Source organism: Myotis lucifugus, unplaced genomic scaffold (genome assembly GCF_000147115.1).
Source record: "Myotis lucifugus unplaced genomic scaffold, Myoluc2.0 scaffold_29, whole genome shotgun sequence".
Taxonomy (NCBI): domain Eukaryota; kingdom Metazoa; phylum Chordata; class Mammalia; order Chiroptera; family Vespertilionidae; genus Myotis; species Myotis lucifugus.
In genome coordinates, this window is record NW_005871077.1 from 2306897 (window position 1) to 2330487 (window position 23591).

The 23591-nt window shown below is 40.7% G+C and overlaps 1 protein-coding gene across 4 annotated transcripts in view; it reads left to right on the top strand.

Moving 5' to 3' along the window:
• Nucleotides 1-1964: 1964 nt before the first annotated feature.
• Nucleotides 1965-23591, top strand: part of SVIL (supervillin) — a 154326-nt gene continuing 132699 nt past the window's right edge. For 3 of the 4 annotated variants that reach the window (XM_023752193.1, XM_023752194.1, XM_023752195.1), the window contains exon 1: nt 8432-8456. In XM_023752193.1, coding sequence (XP_023607961.1) covers nt 8447-8456 — 10 coding nt within the window. In that variant the 5' untranslated portion in view covers nt 8432-8446. Of the gene's footprint in view, nt 2020-3851; nt 3989-8431; nt 8457-23591 lie in introns of those variants that run through there. The other variant, XM_023752192.1, reaches the window with a different exon arrangement.

The following is a 23591-nucleotide window of genomic DNA, read 5'->3' on the forward strand; positions in this document are numbered from 1 at the left end:
AGTCACCAAGGCCACTAAGTTTGTCTCTGAAATCATGCTACTGCCTATCACCTCCTCCTGAGCCTCCTTGTCTCTTACCCCTGATTGCATTGCTCTTAAGTGGTCTTTTTGCCCCCAGGTTCTCTGCTGCCCAGTCCATCCTCAGAATGACCCTCCTACACAAAGATCTGAGCGTGTTGCTCTGCATGTTGTCTTACTATTACAAGCCTTGTGGTTTCTCACTGATTAAAGGCTAAAGCTCAACTCCTGAGCCTCTTTCAGTCTTTGATGCCACTGTTTTTGCTGGCACCCCTCCCTGAAGTGTTCTGCCTTCGTTTGCCTGTCAGGGAGGTCGTAGCAGATGAAATCTTCTCAGAAGCTTCCTCTGACCTTCTGCCTCTGGGCTCTGGTCTTCTTGCCACCCCAAGACCTAGCCCAGTGCCTGCTGCTCAGCGGGTGTCCCACAAATGTAAGTTGATTGAACCGAATTGCATTGGAAGGACTAGTGAATTCTTCATATCAAATTTAACTGTACTCCATAAAATGATTTTGCCAGTGTTATATATTATTCACTATAGAAGTGGGTGTTCTGTATTATAAGCTGTGTTTTCCCCCATAACTAATAATGCAAAGAGAAACATTTGTCTTACTGTTACAAGCCAGATAGGGTTTATGTATGTGTGCTTTTGCCAACACAGGAAATGAAGGTACATTCGATGAAATCAGCCACTTCATTATTGGAGTTTTGCCTAAAATGAAGGAATTCACCTAGTGCAGTGGTCGGCAAACTCATTAGTTAACAGAGCCAAATATCAACAGTACAACGATTGAAATTTCTTTTGAGAGCCAAATTTTTTAAACTTAAACTATATGGGTAGGTACATTGTTATTAACTTAATTAGGGTACTCCTAAGCTGGCCTTTGCTAAAAACGTCCTCAATCTGATTGAGGTACGTTCGCTGAGGTCGACCCCTTCCAACTCTCCCACCCACACTCGTCTTATATACTTGTTTCATCTATCTCCTTTCTGAAAACCGACTTCTGCGCATGGGCCATGAAGTTTCAATCGCACTGTACGTTCACGCCCGCACGTGGTATTTTGTGGAAGAGCCACACTCAAGGGGCCAAAGAGCCGCATGTGGCTCGAGAGCCGCAGTTTGCCGACCACTGATCTAGTGGTGTGATTTCATTTATGTACCTTTCCCAAGCATTATACTTTATCCTTTATGTAAAACATCTCAAAGTGGTTTGCCCTGCTGACCTCAGAAGGGAAGCCTACCACCTTGATGTCTGTTCAAAGAGAGCTCTGTCTCACTTTCTTATGGTACTCCTGTTTTGGGAGGTTTTGGAAGAGGAATATACTTCACCTCATAACTTTATTATTCTCTTCTGAAAGTTGAGCCTTTAATCCCAAACAAGTTCTTAACCTATTTCTAACGGGCTTTTATGTCAGTATAGTCAAAGAAAGAGCTTTAATATTTGCTTTGGGATAGTCGATTTACTCAGGTCACAGTACTGAATTCATTTCAGCAGGTTAAGTGCTTCATTATTGCACACCTGTGTGCACGTCTCCAGGTTGGATGCCTTAAGATGAACACAACTGAAGTGTGTTCCCTGTCCTTGGTGAACCCCTTCCCGGCATGGGTTCAGACATAAACATGACGAAGCTATTATACAAGTAGGCTGGAAGCGATGAACAATAATAACATGCCATCTATTATTACTGTATTCCAAGCTCAATGCCAAGCTCTCTACCTACATTATCTTATTTAATTTTTTACAATGGCACCTGAGAAATATTACTATCATTATTTCCATTCTACAGAGGACAAAACTCAGGTTTAGAGACACTTTCCCAAGGGCTCATGCCATGGTGTCAGGGTAGAGCTGGATTTGAACCTAGATATATCTACCTTCAATGCTCATATTTATAGCCACTGCTTTAAACCATTGCTTCTCAAACTTCAATAGGCATCACCTGTGATCCTGTTCTGATGCAGTAGACCTGGTAGAACCAGATAGCAGCAACCAAGCCCCCAGGTGAATCTGATCCCTCTGGTCCGAGGACCGCCTTTGAGTAGCACTCTTCTAAATGACTCCCTTGCAGAACCACCAAGTTGGGAGGAATAAAGTCAGATGGGGATTTGAAGAAGGCTTCCCAGGGATAGAGGTGGTCTTTCAAGACTGGTCTGTTCCTTTGTGCTTTTCATGCTATCCCTCCCTGCTCTGCCCACACAATTGTTCCCCATTGCTCTTACTTCCAGTTTCTGCCTTTCTCCTGGCTCTTTCTCCTCATTTTGAAAACATGCTCAAGTTTCCTCCATCCTAAATAAAGCTCTCCTTGACCTCATGCTATCACCTACTTCTTTCACTGCCTATTCACTCCTCAACACCCACAATTCAGTGGGCACTGCTCTCCAAGACATCCCAATTGCTTTGATCTTCCCAAGCTTTACCTCTGAGCACCTCTTTGTAAGGATTCCATCTCAGGTGTAGACGGTTGACGGGCTCTGACCTCAGCACTGAATGTCCATAGACTGCAGAGCTATCCTACCAATAGGCCTTTATTTTCTAAATCATTTTCTCTTCACTTGCTCAGCTCTTTATGCTGTGAATTATATGTCCTATCCATTTCAGATGGAATATATTAATTTGGACTTTATAGCTTAGATTATTTTTTTAATTAGAAGTTGTTCACTTTTACTTAGCTATGTTTGGATTTGTATCCTATATAACCAGTATTGATAGAAGAATTATGTATAAAAAAAACAAGTGGTTTCTAAGAGAAGACCTAAAGGGCTTTTATAAATAATGTACCTAGAATTTTTGGACTGTTTCTTGATTAATCAGAGGTCTCTAATTTCCTTCTGGATTTTTAGTTACCTCCCAAGTACGGAAAGTTGGAAAATAAAATAGGCTTGGATATAAACTGTCATTAAACAGAAGAATTATATTGATATTTTTATATTTTTAAGATTTTGAATACTTTAAATATTTTAAGGCCCTGGTCTTTTTATACATTCTGGAAATACTATATCTAATTTCTCCCTTTAAACCAAAATTTTAAAATATACACACGTTGTACTTGCACATTCAACAATAAAAACAAGCCACTCCGGCCAAAGACTCAATTAGGAAAGCAGTTGATTTCCAGTAGCGAAAAATATATTAAATTAAGAAGTCGGTAGGTTATGAAAGGTAAAATAATTTTTGAAAGTTTTAGTACTGTTTTTATATACAGATTTTCTTAGAAAAGATAATTTAATTTACCATGTACTAATGGTCACAGAATTTTGCCAAATTCATTTATTTTGCAATTAGTTCATTCCTTTAACAATTGATATTATGAAATCCAAAGACAAATTACATTTTAATGTCTATTATTATTTTTTTTTTTAAGTATTGCTTTGGGTACCTAATGCAGCTGATGACTCTATAGGTTTGAGCCAGGTTAGAGAAAAAAAGGTGGGAATGTTAAGGTATATGGCTCTCCAAATTATTCTCACAGTCCTAATTTCTACCAGATGCTCATTTTAGCCACATATGCATAATCATTTGGCTTTATCATTTCATACATTTTTGATGGAAAGTGTTGAATATTTTAAAATTCTATGAGTGGATAAATATTGTAATGCAGTTGGCTAGGATGAGTAAGCTTCATGTGATGCATAGTACCTCTAACAGTATCCTCCCATTTGAGATAGAATTTATTGATTTGGGTTTGTATCAGTTCTCTCTGGAGGCTTCAAGGCGCTTTCAGGGAGCTAACAGTTCTTAAATATTTAAGAGAGTTACAGTAAGAAGTGGAGTGGGGAACACATGGGAGGAAAGTAATATGAAAGGATAGCAAACAAGCATTGTGTTCTACCCAGCCTCGACCACCTCCCAACGCTCCCAGGAAGTGTTTTCCCTGCTCTCAGTGGAGAAAGAATTTGGAAATTGAAGGTGTTTGACCCTGAAAAGTACTTGGGAGCAGCCCTGATCTTAATAACCGGCTGTGTGATCTTGGGTAAGTTCTTAACCTCTCTGAGCCTCATTTATTGAAATGAGTATTGGACTGAAGGATTTCTAAGGTCCTTCTACTTATTTGGACTTTGTAATTCCAAGATTTCAGAGCTTGAAAATATTCTGACCTTCCCTGGGAAGGAGACCCTGTATCTGGAAGGTGGTGGTTCAGGTGGGAGCAGGACAAGTTAGAGATGTCTTGAGCAAATGTCCTCTTACTGTACTTGATGGCTTCTGTGAAATAAGTGTGTAGTCAATATTTCCTTCTCAGTTCTTGATCACCATTCGTGGTCTCTTCAGTCCTTTTTCTTTTCTTTTTTTGGAAGTTCCTGCCATCTCTTCAGATTAAGCTCTCATTTCTTTTGTGTTTATTTAAATACTTAAATTTTCTTTCCTCAAACCTGATTTATTCTTATCTTCTTTGGACCTTTGCTCTTTCTCCTGATGCCTGAGACAAAATTTTCCTGCTGACAACAGGAGTAGGTTGTGCTCAGTTTCCTCCACCCCCTTTAAGTTTGTTAACTCACTGCCGGGTATTCATTCTTTATCAACAATTATTTTCTGAGCTCTTACTATGTGCCAGGGACTGGCATAGGTGATGGGGAAGGGACAGTGAAAAACAAAATTTCTGTCTTCATGGAGCTTAAGTTTTAATGGAGTCACATTCAGTGCCCTGAGAATTCTCTTCATCTTCAGGCTTCTATCTTTGAAGTGCTTCAATGAAAGAATTTACTAGTAAAACACCTGCCATGCTTCCTAACTACACTTAGTATCTACCTACTGTTTGTATTTTCCACCTTCCAAAATTCTCACCTTCCCTATAAGTTATATTGATAAAATTTATATGTTTTTGTTTTTTTAAAATCTGTTAAATTTAGGCAACTATAGGTCGGATACCCATCTCTTTTTTTAAACCCATGTTCTCTCCACTGTCATAAAGTACTATCTATAAAATCTTGATTCATTGCCAAGGCAAAGGTTGACATTGATATCATTCAACCGGAATGTTCCAGAAATAAATCATTTAATCAACTGGACTTCTGTCTTACTTTTCATACTTTTCCTCTCTTGAAACTTTTATTATGAAAGCGAGCAAAAATTTGAAAATAAAGGTAGTTTTACCTGAAGACTTTGAAGTGAGTTTAGAAAGAACTTAAGTCCTATCAGATGAACAATGTGTGTCACAAGTAGTGTGAGAAACCATCTTACAAAGAAATTTTGGAATCCATGATTTACTTTCTGTGTGTTTTTCTTTTTTAAGATTATTCACCTGGTCACCTCTACCACTGATAAAGTTTATTTTATTCAAACTAGTACATTAACCACCTTCCTCCATCCGTTGTAAGTTAGTACCATTTTTACATTTAATTTTGCACAAGTTGTGAAGACCATACTTGGTTCACAGGGCTATAAACGTTCCAACATTTGCCATTCACTAGATACTTATTTCATTAAAAGTAAACTATAACTTATTCAGTAGCTCCAGATAAAAATGGCAATTACATGGTAAATGGATGCTCTAAGATTTGAGGAGAACAAATTACCTTGGTATTTTAATGGAGAGAGTTTTGTGAGTTGAGAGTTTTCTGAGTATGCTATGCATAACTTTTATGCACAGCATCTCTCTGGCTAATAATGTGAGAGCTGGTGATGCTTTCCATAATTAATGAGCTCAAATTACAAAAAAAGAAAGAAAGAAAGAAAGAAAGAAAGAAAGAAAGAAAGAAAGAAAGAAAGAAAGAAAGAAAGAAAGAAAGAAAGGAAGGAAGAAAGGGAAAGAAAGAAAGAAGACTGATAATTAGATACCATAGGGCAGGGTGAAGACAAAATTGTTATTGCAGGGAAATTATGTTTCAGATGACCACGATAGAAATGATTTTGTTGAGCGGATAATTTTAAACAGTTTCATGAACAGACTTTAGAAGTTAGACTATCTCCCAACAACTAACTATATGAAAATGTTCCTTTTTTTGAAAACTCATTTAATTGAGAAGACCCATTGTTTTCAGCATGTTTCTTAAAGGGGTCATGACTCCCAAAGAGTTAAGAACAAACACATGGAGACTAACGTCTCAGTGTGGTTATTTGTATAAAACTGAGGATCTTAGAAGTACCTAGAGGTCTCTATGTGATGCCTTCTGAAGGACACAGCTCTGTAGTGGCACAACCACTCACTGAAACATGGTCCGGGCCGCTCACAGGTCTGGGTCATCACTGTTCAGTCTGTGTTGATGGAAATACTATCTGGTTGGTGCTGTTCTGTAGGGTAGCCATGAGCCACAGGTGTCTGTTGAGCACTTGAAAATGTGGCTAGTGTGACTGAGGAAATGAACTTGAACTTGACTTAATTTTATTGAGTTCAAACTGCAGTAGGTCTGCACAGTGCAAGTTCAGAGGAAGTGGGTTTGCGCCTTATGCATCTGCTGATAAGAGTTGGAGGACCACGGTGCATCACCTGCTGATGTGTCCACATGGTTTGTGAGTCTTGGATTGCAAGGGAAAATATAAAATAGTGTGATTTTCAAAAGAAATGGAAGCTTAGAGGAAACTTTACTGTGGCTATACCAACCCTCCCAACAATCCACAAATACACATCCCCAGTGCAAGCATGCATGCGCACGTGTGCGCGCGCACACACACACACACACACACACACACACACACAGAGTGCACTGTTGTAGGTTCTTTTGTGCACCGAACACATTAAATGTTCATTTCGACACTTTGAATTTTGTATCCAGAGATCCTTGCTCTAAATAGTCTGACCATTGCTAATAACATTGGAGTTGAATCCTTCAGGCTACTATGAGAGGCAGCACTTGCTTAACGATCAGTGTGGCTAGGAAGTCTGAGAGTATCAAGTGGCTTAGGGGTCTGTAACGTCGCATTTTGCCAACATGTGCTTTGGCAGCTTTATTGTTGTTTCCTAAGTTTTGATTTAGTTTAAGGTCATGGGATTTTGTGAGAAATTAGTTTAAATAATTTGCTTTTAACTTTTTTACACTTATGGATACAAACTAAAGATGAGCTTTGGGGACAGGGCTGTGATGTATGTCATTAGAAGATGTTTCTGTGATGATGGCTTGTGTGAGCTCTTGTACTTACCAAGCGAACCATGCGAAACACTTGTCATTATTCACTCATTCCAGTTGTTTTTGAGTATGTACTCTGGCTACTGGTGATACTGTGTATTTTCCCCCAAGTGTCTGCCAGTTGTCAACCTCTGACAGTTCAGAACATGAAGTGGGCGGTATGATGGGAGCAACAGAGAAGCCCTGTGAACCTGCACAAGTCACTTAACCTCTCATCTAAAACACCAACTGTTGACCCACACCATTTCTAAGGTTCCTTCTGCTCTTAAGCCTCTGACTTGTGTGTATGTGTTTAGTTTTCCCCCAGAACCTTTATTATTAGAATGAACCAATAACAGAAGAAGATGGGAATCTTAGGCAGTGCAGGAAATGTAGGGCTGGAGGATGTGTCAGGGTGAAGAAGGGGACAGTTAATGTCCAATGTTGGGCTCTCACCCCTTGTCCGTGGGTCTACAGGCCAGGTGGTGGTGTCCTTTGGAGGCCTGGTGAATTGCTTTTGAGACAGTCATCATCCCTCTGCACCCTGGGCTCTCACCACAATGGCAGTCCTGTTCCAGATGCCATGGGCTTCCCTACTCTGCCTTTGCATTGGATTCTCCTCAGTCTGGAATGCCCCTCCTGCCGTCCCATTCAGCCTCCAGCCTCAGTGGACTCGTTGCCTAACTGGGAAACTTCCCCCGGGATTAAGCCATCCTCCTTTCACCCTCCCAAAGCCACTGACTACTCTGAGCAGGCTCAGGGAAAGCATACAGAATAACACAGGAGGCCAGGTCATTCTCCACTGCATTTCTTTTCATCTAAAATCAACATATACTAGGGTGATTTTGCACTCACAAATGCAACAAGACTTACCTGTTTCTTAAAAGAATCTAGGAAGCCTTTATTAAACACAGTGCCAGGAATAAAGAGGCAGGGCTATTTCCTCATGTCCCCTGCTTAACCCTTGCAACAAGCCTGCATGAATAAATGTGTTAATTGGATTAGGTGACTATATATCAAAAATAGTTCAGCTGTTGAGCTGAATGAATGTTTTGAAAATAACCAACACAGTTGACTATCCGAGTTACCACCTGACCTTCTTTGATTTGTCAGAAGGGTGGGTGAATATTTAGGCGCAATATAAGGAGAGTCAGCCTTCTCCTCTGCCTCTACTTGCCAGCTACCCTCTTCTCTCCCCTCCCTTCCTTCTTTCCTTCCTTCCCTTCCTTCCTTCCTTCCTTCCTTCCTTCCTTCCTTCCTTCCTTCCTTCCTCTCCTTGTTCCATTTTCATCTTCTTACTATTTTACTTCTATTTTCTCATATTTTCTCTTCTGTTGCTGCCTCTCCTCTTTCAACTTTAGTTGATAAGTCAAGGCATCAGCAACATAGCCATGGATATCTGTAAGTTTGACTGATTTCAATGTGTGTAATATATATATATATATATATATATATATATATATATATATATATACTAGAGGCCCTATGCACGAAATTCGTGCAAAAGTAGGCCTTCTTTCCCCCAGCTGCTGTGCCGGCTTCCCTCTGGCATCCTGGACCCGGGCTTCCCTCCTCTAGCTGCTGGCAGGCACCCAGGACCCGAGCAGCTTCCCTCTGGTCCTGGCTTCATCCAGAAGGACATCCAGAATGACATCCAGTCTAATTAGCATATTACCCTTTTATTATTATAGATAACATATTTGTATAGACATGAAAACTACTTTAAACAGTTCTAATAGCTTTGTAATGCTGTTAATACTACAAATGATCTTTTAAAAATTATTATAGTTTGAAACAATCTTATTTTTAAGCATTATTATATATTGTGGGAAGAGACTCTTGTTTCTTCTTAGAGTGAATTGATAATCTTTTCTTCACTGTTACCTATGTTTTTATATATGTATTATACATGTATATATGAATAGATATGAATAACAACCAAAAACAATCTACTTACATTTTTTAAAAATGTAGTTTGCCAGTAGTGATACGGAGAAAATGAGTACATGACGTTCTAGTTTAATTTTAGTAGAGCAACAATTAAAATCAAGCCTCAGCTTCTACTTCGGTGTTTGTTAACTCAAATTTAAAATTAGAAATGTGGTAATGATTTGGCAGTTCTGATTTTCTGAGGGAAACCATATCATATTGTATGTGTGTGTGCTGGCCTTTAAAAATAGGTACTGCCATGAAGAGACGAATGCTCATCTCTACTCATAGCTGATGCTGTGAACTGGTAGGCTTTGTACGGAGGCTGTGCGAGTCACTCTTCCAAGGAGTGCACAGCACCAACTTTGGCTGCATTCAGCTCACCTTCAGTCAGAGCTCTTTTGTTTTAAAAGCTAACTGCTGGAGGATAAACACTCTTCACCCTGATCATAAATATTTGTCTGGTGGTTTTCACTGACCGAGATCATTTTGGCAGAAGAGTCATTAAGGTTTGACAGCCCCACCAGATTATACAAAATCCATTGCTTTTCGCAGACAGGTATCATATAGTCCATTTGAAAACATTTCTTCTCTGGTTTTGAAACTCTCCTTAAATATATATACTATGAAGCATATGAAGTACATAAAATAACGTAGACATGGCTGACCAAAAAAAATGTTTTTGTGCATTGTTATTCTGTCAGTCCTCTGAGGAATTCACAGGGAATCGTGAATTTTAGAGTTTCTGTTTCTATGCTAGAGCCTTAAGTCACTACAATTGTTCATCTTCTGACTATTTTTCACTGGGGGATGTGAACACTGTCATTCTGGGCTACGGAGGTGCTAGCAGAGCCCCCTGGATCTTGAGTTGTCAGTTCTAGCACAAATCTTTCCCCACCCCCATTTGCTTATGGAACCTTAAAGCCCTTGGTCACCACACCAACAGTCTGCATTCAGGTGTCTGCTGAAAAGCTTCACCTATAACCTGGAAGGGAAGGGGCAGAGGGTTTAGGGCAGAGACTGTTGACTCTGAAAGGACCCAGAGATTCTCTGGGGTCTGCCTAGACAATTGTATTTGATAGTCACACATGACTAGAACCAAGGCATTTGGGTTTGTCAGTGGTTGAGAGAGTCCAGGCTGCGCCAGGCACTAGAGAAGGTATAGGTCTGACCCTGCTTTGACTTTTGCTTTGTGCAGACACTAATGCAGAAAAACTCTGCCTGAGGCCCAAGGCCCTGCCTCTTCTCTACAGCAGGACCTTGCTATGTGAGGGAGCTGCAGACAGCCTATCATGGTCAGAAGAGACAGTGGTTTCCTTTCCATGGCCAGATGGAAATAAAATAAAACCTGAATTTGATGAACTATTCAGAAATTCCCCATCCCTAAGAATGATGTGTTGGGGTCTTGATCCTTAATCTGAACTGTGTGGGTTTAAAGTCAAATTTATTAAATATTTATCTTATCCAGAAGAAGACAGGATTAACTAGCCTTCCATGAGAACATTCCTCTTCCCTCTGGTTTTCATGAGCCCCTTGGGAGCAGTCTTACATCTCTATGGATGCTGCCTTGCAATCATTTTATCACGTGAATGGAGGTGACTAGGACAATTTTATATGGTTCATGACATTGACTGTTTTAGGGCTTGAAAACCTAAAGATGTTAATCTTAGCCATATTTTGGAATATTCAGACTAGCATCAATCCTCTAAATCAGATACTCTCATTTGCTATCAGATTTAGTTTAGCACTGCTCTACAGAGAGCCACAAAGAAACAGATTGAGGAAAAGTCTAATCCCGATTGAAATAGGGAACCACCTGAAACAAGTCCACCTGAGGGCACACAGAAGCCTCATGTCACTTAGAGGATCTCTCCAAGGAATCTCTAAAAAGGATTTACTTTCATATATTTCACGGAGATTTTTTTAGTTGAGTAGACAGAATTTCTTAATGTGAGTTTGCATTTCCTCTAGTTGACTTATATTTAAACTAGAAGCCTGATGCACGAAATTCATGCAAGAGTAGGCCTTCCTTCCCCCAGCTGCTGGCACTGGCTTCCCTCTGGCACCTGGGACCTGGGCCTCCCTCGCAGCCCTGGCTTCATCAGGAAGGTCGTCCGGAAGGACATCCAGTCTAATTAGCATATTATGCTTTTATTATTATAGATAGCCTGACAGTAGCATGGAGAACATGCACAAGGACACACACATGCACGCATGTGGACCTTGGCATGCGAGAGAATATTCTAGAGCTAACCAGCAGCCTGGCCTCTGTGTGGACCTGACCCAGGAAGAAGACTAGCATTGCTTGGGTGTACTCTGGCTGTACTCTATACTCTATAATTTTAGGATTGTGCAAAAGAATTGACTAATATATTTGAAATTTAAAATAAAATTTATAGCTCCTAAGAGAATTACATGACCTGCCATACAGTTTACATAAAAGAAATCAGTGCAGTACAGTAAATCTTCATGCCAAAATAACAAGTTTTTTATGTGAGGTTGTGTATGAGATCTGTCTTGTATATCAATTTATGGTAGATTTTATTTGATTTTGGAACAACTTGCTTATATATAAGGTGTCCCAAAAAATGTGTACACACACTTTGAATAATTATAAAGGCAGTGTTTATTAAAATACATTTCATTTTCAAAATTGAGCTATCAGCTGTTAGAGTGTATATACATTTTTTGGGATACCCTGTATATCATAATTTCTTGACCTCCAAAGTTATAGAATGTTTGCATGTTTTTGTCTTAGAAATACAATTTACCACCTAGTGAGTTTGGCTCAGTGGATAGAGTGTCAGCCTGAAGACTGAAGGGTCCTGGGTTTGATTCCCAGTCAAGGACACATGCATGGGTTGCAGGCTTGATCCTTAGTGTGGGGCGTGCAGGAGGCAGCCGATTAATGATTCTCTCTCATCATTGATGTTTCTTTCTCTCTCTTCCTCTCCCTCTCTGAAATCAATAAATATATATTACCAAAAAAAATAAGTATTTTAAAAAAGAAATATAATTTACCCAAAAAGTAAGTGATTTTATATATATATAAAAGTGATTTTTATATATATATAAAACCTTGAGTTGTTAAACAAAAACTAGATTCAGTCTTCTTTAGGAGCATATTATTTAGATGAAGTATTATGTGATGTTATTGCATATTATATAGGAAAAGCATCAATGTCAGCTTAAACTTGCTAAAATGAATGTGAGGAAATCAGTGTGGAAGTGTGAAAACTGGCAAACTTAATTATTCTGAAAATTGGGTATTTCCAAGTGGCAGATATTTTTGAGCATCTCTAAACAGGATTTGGAAAATGTTCTTATACTTATATTTGATATTGGTATATATGATAATTAGCACTTCTAACCATTGCTATCCCAATAAAGGTACACAGCAGCTATTCAATTAACAGTTGCACGTGAAACAATTAATGAATGGAACTCACACACACACACAAATGAGCTCAAAAAGTACAAGGCACTGAAAGCTCGCTAGTGAAAATTTACTTTATAACATTTTTTATTCACTCATAGCTTCTCTAGAAGGAAGGTGATTGTTTTTGTTTTAAACAGTTCCATTTTTATACTGCAGGTGACAAGTGAGGAATACCCAGTTATAGCTTTTAACAAAGTGAGTAATTAAACACAGAAGGTACTACTATTAAAATTGAAATTAAGTTTGTCATTTAATCCAGTGCTGTTTTAAATTCACTTTGTGTATTGATGGGGAAAATATACTAAATAATATACCATTGAATTTTTTAATGTAACTGAGAGAATTAAGATACTTTTAAAAGGTTTGAAAACAATGTGGCAACTGTCTAGAAAATTGTTTAATTAAATCTAATGTAAATCTTATATAATAAAAGGCTAATATGCAAATCGACCGATCGGAGGAATAACCAGTCGCTATGACGTGCCCTGACCACCAGGGGGCAGATGCTCAACACAGGAGCTGTCCCCTGGTGGTCAGTGTGCTTCCATAGGAGGAGCGCCACTCAGCCAGAAACCGGGCTCACGGCTGGCAAGCGCAGCTGCAGTGGCGGGAGCCTTTCCTGTCTCCGCGGCAGCACTAAGGATGTCCAACTGATGGTTTAAGGGAGCGGGACTAAGCTAGCAGTCAGACATCCCTCGAGGACTCCCGGACTGTGAGAGGGTGCAGGCCAGACTAAGGGACACGCCCCCCCCCCCCTCCCACACACACATAAGTGCATGTATTTCCTATGCCAGGCCTCTAGTGAGATATAATCATTATGATATGATTTTAAAAATTTAAAACCTGATATTTTTCTTAAATAGATGCTGTCTTGTATCTTAAAAGGTTTGCTAACATAACTCACTTATTTGAAAGTTCAAACCTGATCTCTGACTGCAAGCTCTTTCTGTGGTCTCTGGAGCCAGACTATATGGGTTCAAATTCCAACATTTTTTAGTTGCCAATTGTATTAACATGGACAGATAACTTAACCTCTGCCTCAATTTTACCATTTGTAAAATGGGAATGATAATAGGACATGGCACATAGCTTGTTCAGAGGATTAAATGAGCTGGCACATGTAAAACACCTAGAGCAGCACTTGCCGCATGGCCGTGTTTACTGGGACATTATCACTATTAATCCTCATTAGGGCCAGGACTTGTAGATTTTAATTTTAGCCTTAAGCTGTAAGGATTTTCTTAACTAAATTTTTATCGCAATGTTTTTTTTTTATAACTTTGGTGTTAAAAATAGATTATTTGAGCCTGTGATTTTTTTTTTTTTTGAAAGCTAGGGAAGTGGTTTACTATCTCTTCATTTAAAAAGTAGGTTTGTGCCCTGACCAGTTTGGCTCAGTGGCTAGAGCGTCGGCCTGTGGACTGAAGAGTCCCAGGTTTGATTCCGGTCAAGGGCATGTACCTTGGTTGCGGGCATATCCCCAGTAGGGGGTGTGCAGGAGGCAGCTGATGGATGTTTCTCTCTCATGGATGTTTCTAACTCTCTATCCCTCTCCCTTCCTCTCTGTAAAAAATCAATAAAATATATTTTTTTTAAAAAGTAGATTTGCTGGCTGGCATGACTCAGTGGTTGAGCATCGACCTATGAACTAGGAGGCCATGGTTCCATTCCTGGTCAGGGCACATGCCTGGGTTTTGGGCTTGATCCCCAGTGTGGGGCATGTAGAAGGCAGCCAATCAATGATCCTCTCTCATCATTGATGTTTCTCTCTCTCTCTCCATCTCCCTTCCTTTCTTAAAAAAAAAAAAGATTTAAAATTATTTTAAAACAATTATGTTATTTTATAACAATAATAGAAAATGACTACTTCTGCCCTAACCGGTTTGGCTCAGTGGATAGAGCATCAGCTTGCGGACTCAAGGGTCCCAGGTTCGATTCCGGTCAAGGGCATGTACCTTGGTTGCGGGCACATCCCCAGTGGGGAGTGTGCAGGAGGCAGCTGATCGATGTTTCTCTCTCATCGATGTTTCTAACTCTCTATCCCTCTCCCTTCCTCTCTGTAAAAAAAAAAAAAAAAGAAAGAAAATGACTACTTCTGATGCCTGAGTGGTCATTCCAACGCCACTTTCCTGAGGAGGTGAATCTCAGTTTGTCATGTCACCAGCATTCTGTAGCTGGTTCACACTGAGAAAGCTTTGGTCAAACTCTTGTACATTCCACAAGGGAAAAGGAAAACTTTCCTACCTAGGTGGAGTTGAGTGGGCTTGTGGAACTCATATTAAAATGCCTATCTGTGTTTTAGTACTGTTAAGTGGGTTTGTTTAAAAAGCAACATAAAAGAAGAGAACATTCTTTGGGTTCAGATGTCAAATTGTAGATGAATATCTTCATGTTATTCATCTGGACATGCATGATCTAGAGGAAATTCTGGGTTGATTGAGATAAGATATTTCAACTAGTCATATTGTTTGAAATAGATGATAGTTTGGTGATTGTTTTCTAAAATTGAATGATCATTAGAATCCCTTGATAAAGGTCTTGAAAACTACAGTTTGCTGGCCCCCCTGACATATTTACTCATAATGAGGAGGTAGGGACCATAATCCTCCTCAAGTGATTCCCATGCACAGCATAGTGGGCGCCACCAGGACCCTCCTGCCCCTCCCTCTAACGCACCTTGGTCCAGTGCCATTCAGCATCGGCACATAAGTGGACTCACCAGCAGTGGGACTTTGAGGACATTGTTCTAATAAGCTGTGTATTTAGGACATATGTGACTAGGAAAATCAGCTTACTAAGGATAGAAGGATATTTTGTGGGGAAAAAAAATTTGTGCAACATCCTTTAGAAAAACCACATTTAAAATCCAAGAGAGATCTCGATTTACTCTTCTTATTTTTACCGGATCCAGAGCTGAGATGGATCCAACTGTACTTCAGCCCAGCCCACGAATTCTACAACTACTTTCATTTCTGTTAGGAAGAACGCTCAGTCATTCTATTTCCTGATGTCACTACCAATACATGAGAAAGGCATAGCAGAACGCTCTCTAAAAGGTTTTCCTGAGAATAACAAGAACAAGGGCCATTAAAAACCTATAGTCAATTGTTACTGCCCAGGAGTCTCCAGGCTCCCTGGGACCTTTGCTCAGATGACCTCACCATTCTGCTGTCACACCCCTGGTCCCAGAGGTCCAAGCAGATTCTCTTCTTACTTGTAATGGGAAGAAGGACTGAGAATTGACATTTTTCTGAGATAGCTGAGGAGGGGAGTCCTGCCAACATCTAGGCTGTCGCCTCGGGAAGGTAGAAGATTTCTGGGGAGAAAGGAGCCAACAGATTTCATTCCATACCCCCTCCTCTCCCACTAGGCTGTTGGGTATCTCCTGGAGCCCAATGTCCATGGAATGATAGATTCTCCTCCTTGTTGCTGGCATGGCCCCTTTTTTCTTATAATAGCCACATTAGCTTTGAACCTCTAGGACAGCGGTTCTCAACCTGTGGGTCGCGACCCCTTTGGGGGTTGAACGACCCTTTCACAGGGGTTGCCTAAATACATCCTGCATATCAGATATTTACATTACGATTCATAACAGTAGCAAAATTACAGTTATGAAGTAGCAACGAAAATAATTTTATGGTTGGGGGTCACCACAACATGAGGAACTGTATTAAAGGGTCGCGGCATTAGGAAGGTTGAGAACCACTGCTCTAGGATGTTCCAAGTGTGGGGTCCAGGGAACCAATTGGCTCCAGTCACCTTGAAGGAGTCACTCTAAATTCTGACTGATTGTAACCAAAAATTCTCCAAGTAGTTGCTTTGCTTCTGAGATATTCCTTTTTCTCATGTGCAAGATACTACAGGGCTGGGGATTCGCTGCCTTGTGGCCACATCTAATGATAGTCAACCTACCTCTGGTTACCACTGAATTCAAAGACTTCTCTACCTTTGACATTGGTCTGTTCCCCATTCCTCTTTAGAATATTCCAGGATGTTATAAATGCCAAGTAACTTCTGTTTTAAATAAGGGGTAGCATTTGAACCATCCTATGTCATAGGGACAAGCCTTCCAGAACTAAAAAGAGACATTTATCACATCCTGTCCTGGCTCAGGAGCAGTTGGGATTGAGCAACCACCTGACAGTTACTGGCGGTTCTCCCACAGCAGCTTCTATCTGATATGACCAGGAGCTGTACTGTGCCAGTGCCCCGCCCTAACATTTAAAACAGATAAAGCCTTTAAAAACATTGGGCTTTTGAATGCTTTGAGACATAAAAAAAATGTGAAGGAACTGTGCACTGAAGATAAAAAACAATCTTCCTTTTCTTTTCCTTTTTTTTTTTATAAATACATTTTTATTGATTTCAGAGAGGCCAGGAGAGGGAGAGATAGAAACATCAATGATGAGAGAGAATCATTGATCGGCTGCCTCCTGCACACCCCACACTGGGGATCGAGCCCACAACCTGGGCATGCATCCTTGACTGAAATCGAACCCGGGACCCTTCAATCCACAGGCTCTATGCACTGAGCCAAACCAGCCAGGGCAATCGTCCTTTTCACTGAACAAAAGTAAACCAAGAATTACAGTAAGAAGGATTTCAGTGAGGCACAGGAAACTTGGATTGTAGAGATTGGCACCAGTGCAGTCACTGGGCTGAGCAGAAGAAGGCCACATTCTTCTCAGGCACTTAGTGTTATGTAAGTGTTACTTATTACCTAAAAAGGCAGGAAGAAACGCAAGATGTTACAAATTGAAAGAGCAGAGAGAGCGGATGTGCTGGAATTAGGAGACAGCTGATTCCTGCCTGCACGCCTGCAACTTGGGAGTTTTTATGAGCAAGCAGTGCTTTGGGTACTGCACAGGCTCCTCTGGCAGCCCAGAAGCTCCAGGTGAGCGCACACACAAATCCTCACAAATGGGTAAAGTGTGTGATGAGGTGTAGGAATTGAGGAGCAGGAGGCCGATTGAGTCCTGTAGACTTCATGGAGACTCCCCTCCTCACCTAGAGAGAAATGAGGCAGGGTAGGATTTAGATAAGTGGAAAGATGGAGGAGGTCAAGTGCAGATGAAGGTACAATGAATGCACCCTGTTTGGCACTGGAGAGCCTGAATGACAAGATAAGTGGTGTGTGTTTATTGGCCACAGGAAACCATGGGAGTTTTAATGGGACAGATGCTCATACAGCATGAAGGGGGAGGGTGGAAGAGGAGGCACTGAGGAGTTAGCTAGGATGCTACTGTGATTGTGCAAGTCTCAGACTGCGATGACAACAGCAGGAAGAGAAAGGGAGGGACCAGAGGGAGTGAAGGAAGACTTACCCAGTGTGAGGGCTTGATTGGATACAGATATCTGCAAGGATGGAAGAGACGCAAGTGGGACTGATCACTAAGATCCTCAGGGAGCCACGAGACATACCTGAGATAAGGACCAGGTTATGCCAACCTCGCTGTGATGAGCTTGCTCATTTCTCAGGAGTCCACCTGATGGAGGTCAGGCAGGTTCAGCAGGAGTGCAGGCAGAGCCAGGTGACCTTGGTGAGAGGGAGGGTGGGGGTTTGTAGAGAGGTAACTGCCAGTCTTCACTTAGGCCAGTGGTTCTCAACCTTGGCTGCACATTAGAATCACCTGGGAATCTTTTTAAAATCCTGATTTCTGGGCCTCATCCTCCGGAAACTCTGTTTCTTTGTTATGGGGTGGGGCCACAACATTAGTAACAAAGAAACAGAATTTCTGGAGGATGAGGCCCAGAGATCAGGATTTTAAAAAGATTCCCAGGTGATTCTAAAGTGCAGCCAAGGTTGAGAACCACTGACTTAGGCTACCTTCACAGTAGAGAAGCTAATCCTGCCCAGGCTGAAAATCTCTGGATGGCCATGAGTGAAAACACCTGATGAGTGAGGTGCTGAGATACAGAGCTGGTAGGTGGGAGGGTAGGAAGTAGAGCAGCCATGGGCAAACTACGGCCCGCGGGCCGGATCCGGCCCTTTTGAAATGAATAAAACTAAAAAAAAAAAAAGACTGTACCCTTTTATGTAATGATGTTTACTTTGAATTTATATTAGTTCACACAAACACTCCATCCATGCTTTTGTTCCGGCCCTCCGGTCCAGTTTAAGAACCCATTGTGGCCCTCGAGTCAAAAAGTTTGCCCACCCCTGAAGTAGAGAGTCTGATGCTGAAATGATTGCAGATCCAAGTTGGGCAGTGACTGATGAGGGTCTTTATCACTTTCCTTAGAAATCTGAAAGCATCATAGACCACATAGAAGCATCACCGCCCAACCACCTCCATAAGCAATACACTGAAGGGGTGGATTCAGTGGGCACCAGAGCTCTGCTGAAGTAAGTCCTGCTCTATGTGATGGGCCCCTGCACAGCTGATCCTCTGTAGTGGTCAGAGGTCAGTGGTCAGTGGTTGTAGCCAGTCCTTGCAGCTGATTGGCCTGAGGGTAAATCCCTTCCATTGACATGCCAACAGTAATCAAGGCTCAACTACAAGAGGAATACACAACCCACACAGGAGGTGCACCTCGAGTGACCAGCTTGGTGATTGGGGAGGCTGGGCATTGGAACCTGCAGAATACCTACTGCATTAGGCCAGTCTACCAAGCCTGGGAGATGTAGCAGCTCTACCTAATACATAAAATGAACACGGAGAGGCTGCCAAAATGAAGATACAAAGAAACATGGTCCAAATGAAAGAACAGAACAAAACTCTAGAAAAAGAAATAAACAAAATGGAGGCAAACAATCTAGTAGATGCAGAGTTAAAAACACTGGTTATAAGGATTTCAATGAACTTAGTGAGAACCTCAACAGCATAAAAAATGACTAGTCAGAAATGAAGGATACACTAATTGAAATGAAGAACAATTTATAGGTTATCAACAGGACAGCCTGGCTGGTGTAGCTCAGTGGTTGAAGGTCGACCTATGAACCTGGAGGTCTCAATTCAATTCCTGGTCAGGAAACATGCCCAGGTTGCAGGCTCAATCCCAAGTGGGGGATGTGCTGGAGGTGGCCAATCAATGATTCTCTCTCATCATTGATGTTTCTATCTCTCTCTCTCCCTCTGCCTTCCTCTCTAAAATTAATAAAAATTTATTTTTTAAAAATAGTAAGTAAAGTGGAAATTAAATCAGCTATTTGGAATATAAGGCAACAAAACACAACCAATCAGTACAGCAAAAAGAAAAAAAAAAGAATCCAAAAAAAAAATGAGGATGGTGTAAGTAACCTTTGAGACAACTTCAAGCATACCAACATTCGCATTATGAGGGTGCCGGAAGGAGAAGAGAGCAAGAAATTGAAAACCTACTAGTATTTGAAGAAGTAATGACAGAAAAATTCCCTAACCTGGTGAAGGAAATAGACATACGAGTCCAGGAAGCACAGAGAGTCCCAAACAAGATGAACCAGCTCACACCAAAACATATCATAATTAAAATGCAAAAGGTTAAAGACAAAGAATTTTAAAAGCAACAAGAGAAAAACAGTTACCTACAAGGAAGTTCCCATAAGACTGTCAGTTGGTTTATTAACAGAAACTTTGCACCCAGAAGGAATTGGCAAAACATATTCAAAGTGATGAAAAGCAAAGACCTACAACCAAGATTATTCTACCTAGCAGAGTTATCATTTATAATTGAAGGACAGATAAAATGCTTCCCAAACAAGAAAAAGGTAACGGAGTTCATTGCCACCAATCCAGTATTATATGGAATCTTAAGGGTCTTCTTTAAGAAGAAGAAAGAAAAAACAATATTTAAACAAAATAAATGAACAAGCAAACAGAAACAGACTCATAGGAACAGAGAACATTTTGACAGTTGCCAGATGGGAGGGGGTTTGTGGGAAGGGGTGAATAAGGTGAAGGGATTAAGAAGTACAAATTGGTTGTTCCAGAATAGTCATGGGGATGTAAATATAGCATAGGGAATATAGTCAATAATCTATACTAATAAAAGGGTAATATGCTAACTAATTAGGGTGGATGTCTTCTGGACATCTATCCGTACAAAGCCACAGTGGCTGTGAGGCCCGGGGCTCACAGCAGCCTTGAGCCCCGGCAGCTGCGAGTCCCGGGGCTCACGGCAACCGTGGGCTCACGGCAGCCATGGGTTCAGGCAGCTGTGGGCTCAGGTGGCTGCAAGGCCCCCAGCTCAGGCCTTGCAGCCACCACAGCTGGCAGTGATGGCAGCAGCAGCGGGGTGATAGGGGCAGCACCTTCCCCTGATCAGCCCAGTCGCCTCCCGCAGAGGAGCAGGCCTAAGCAGGCAGTAGGACATCCCCTGAGGGCTCCCGGACTGTGAGAGGGGGCAGGTCTGCTGAGGGACTCCCCTCCAGTGCATGAATTTTCATGCACCGGGCTTCTAGTATTCTAATAACTATGTATGGTGTCAGATGGGTGTGAGATTTATCAGGATGATTACTTAGTAAATTATGTAATGTCTAATTACTGGGGTATACACCTGAAACTAATATAATAAGTCAACTATAATTGAAAAATGAAAATGATTTAAAAATGGAAACAAAAGAAAAATTGGCTCTAAGTAAATCCTCTGATGTCTAGCAAAGGAAAAAAAGTTTAAATAGTTAAATGTTTTCAAACATTACAAAACAGTGACATCCTGATTTGAACAAATCAACTGTATAAGGAGATTTTTGAGGCAATTGGAGAAAACGGAATGTAGATCAAGTATTAGATGATACCAAATAGCTGTTAATTTTGTTATGTGATAATAGCATAATGGTTATGCAGGAAAACATTATGTTTTTAAGTGCATATTGAAGTATATAAGGTTAAAATGACTTTATATATTGGGTTTGCTTCTTTATCTACAAATAACTTTGTAGATAGAGAAGAGATAATAAAATAAGTTGGCAAACCCTGTTGAATATAGTGGGGGTACAGGAGGATTGTTTTAGCAATATCTCTATTTTGCGTGGGTTTAAATAAAAAAAAAACACACAAAAATCAAATACCAGAATAAAACATAGGAGAATTTCTTCATAGCGATGGGTTTGGCGACCATTCCAACTGATTTACAATCCAGAAGCCATGAAATAAAAGGTTGATTAAAATCAATTTTGCAGTGGGTGGGGGAGGGAACCAACAAAGGAAAAGGAAAAACTAGGAAAACTATTCACAACTTATATTACAGATATATGACTAAAAATTAATATGTAAACTTCCAGAAATTCTAAAAAAAAAAAAAGCAACACTGTAGATTGGCAGAGCATCTAAACTGACAGCACACAGAAAAGGAAAAAGGGTCTAAAACATGTGAGAAGATGCTCAGCCTCATTCGTAGTAAGAGAAATAAGGCTGGGCTGTGACTGGGAGACCCCAGAGCAACAGTTTGTTATCTGCTCTGATTGCTGAGACTGGGGAACAAGAACCATCACTGACAGGATGGAAGATGGTAGAGTGTCTGTGAGGAGCAGTTTGCCAGTTTCCATCAGAATTGCTTCAGTTGTGCTTACATTCAAGGTTATACTCCATAGCTTTGTGTGGAATAGCAAAAGATTAGAGGCTTTGATGTCCATCAGGAGGGGACTGGTTAGGTAAATTATGGAGTACTCTGCAGCTGTAACACAATGAGGCTGTTGTCTGTTTGCCTACATGGAAAGATCCTCAAAGGACATCGCTAAGTATACTTTATATTTGTATATAGAAAGGAAAATAAAATTGTATTTGCTTGAATAAAGAAATTCTGTAAAGACAAACAAGAAACAAATAACTGGTGAGTAAGAAGTAAGGGATAAAACCAGAATATTTCACTGTGAACCTTCTACTTTTTAGCTTCATTCCAATCCCATGAATCAAGAAGTTACAACCATACACTGGATTTAAAAGACTGTACTATAGGCTCAGTACGTTGAGTCACCTTTGCAGACCAGTTCTGGCTTTATGTATTACATCTATTAGCAGTAGAATTTTATATGAATTGAGTGAAAGTCCAAATATAACAGTTAGGTCACTTGAAAACATGCGCCTCAGGTGCCCGTTAAATGTGCTTTTAAGTATGTGTTTTGTTGAGAATGTGGTCTGACCGGCCCTGGGTGGCTCCTTGGATGAAGTAGGATGCTGTGACTATTCTGGAGGGAAGCTCCCTCAGCTCACTCCTCTGTCATTTCATCACCTGCCCATCCAGCCAGCTGCTCCATTAACTAAGAATTCCAAGTACATTTCAAAACTGCAGGTGAAAACAATAGATAAACTGACCAAAAATTATATGATGATTCTTGGGAGATTTTTAGCCTGGAGCCAGGGCTGTTTTATTGTGTCCCAAGCTCCAAGTGTTTGCTAACCAAATGCTTTGTTATCTTTGGTTTAAAAGCTGCACATTAGCACCTGTTTTATTTACTTCACACCATGCCCACAGAACTCCTCCTTTGAAGACAATTGATTTCGATTTTCAGTCATTCAGGAGACAATTACTAAATTCGTCCCTTCTCCTCCCCTCATTTTTCTTCTTTATAAGGAATAGGGGTTAGAAATAATATTAGCTCTTTCATTCTGTGTCCATAAGATGTGAGAAAAGGACAGGGCTCCTGGGGTTCTCACAGACATTTCCTCCCCTGGACTAAGTGCCTTCATGTCAACAGCAGTCCTGCTCAGCATGTTTTAATGAACACCCAACAGGGGTGAAGAAGGTTCTCTGAGCTTCCAGTAGTCAGGCCTTCAGAAGTCCTTCATAGTCATCTTAACGGGAATGAAAATACTTCAAATAATCTTTTATCTCTTCCCTCTTTTTAAAACAATTAGATTTAGCCATCTTTCAGAGTAGACAGTTTACATCTTTAAACAGTTACTGCAAAGCCACGAAAACTGCAGTTTAAAATTTACATGATTTACACGTTTTTACTTAGAAGGCATGATCTCACCAGCATGCATATTATATTCATGAATGGAAATGTTGGCAGCGGGAAAAGCACACCAGGTGTCCAGCGGTTCTCAACCTGTGGGTCGCAACCCCTTTGGCGGTCGAACGACCCTTTCACAGGGGTCGCCCAAGACCATCCTGCATATCAGATATTTACATTACGATTCATAACAGTATCAAAATTATAGTTAAGAAGTAGCAACGAAAATAATTTTATGGTTGGGTCACAACATGAGGAACTGTATTTAAAGGGCCAGAAGGTTGAGAACCTCTGT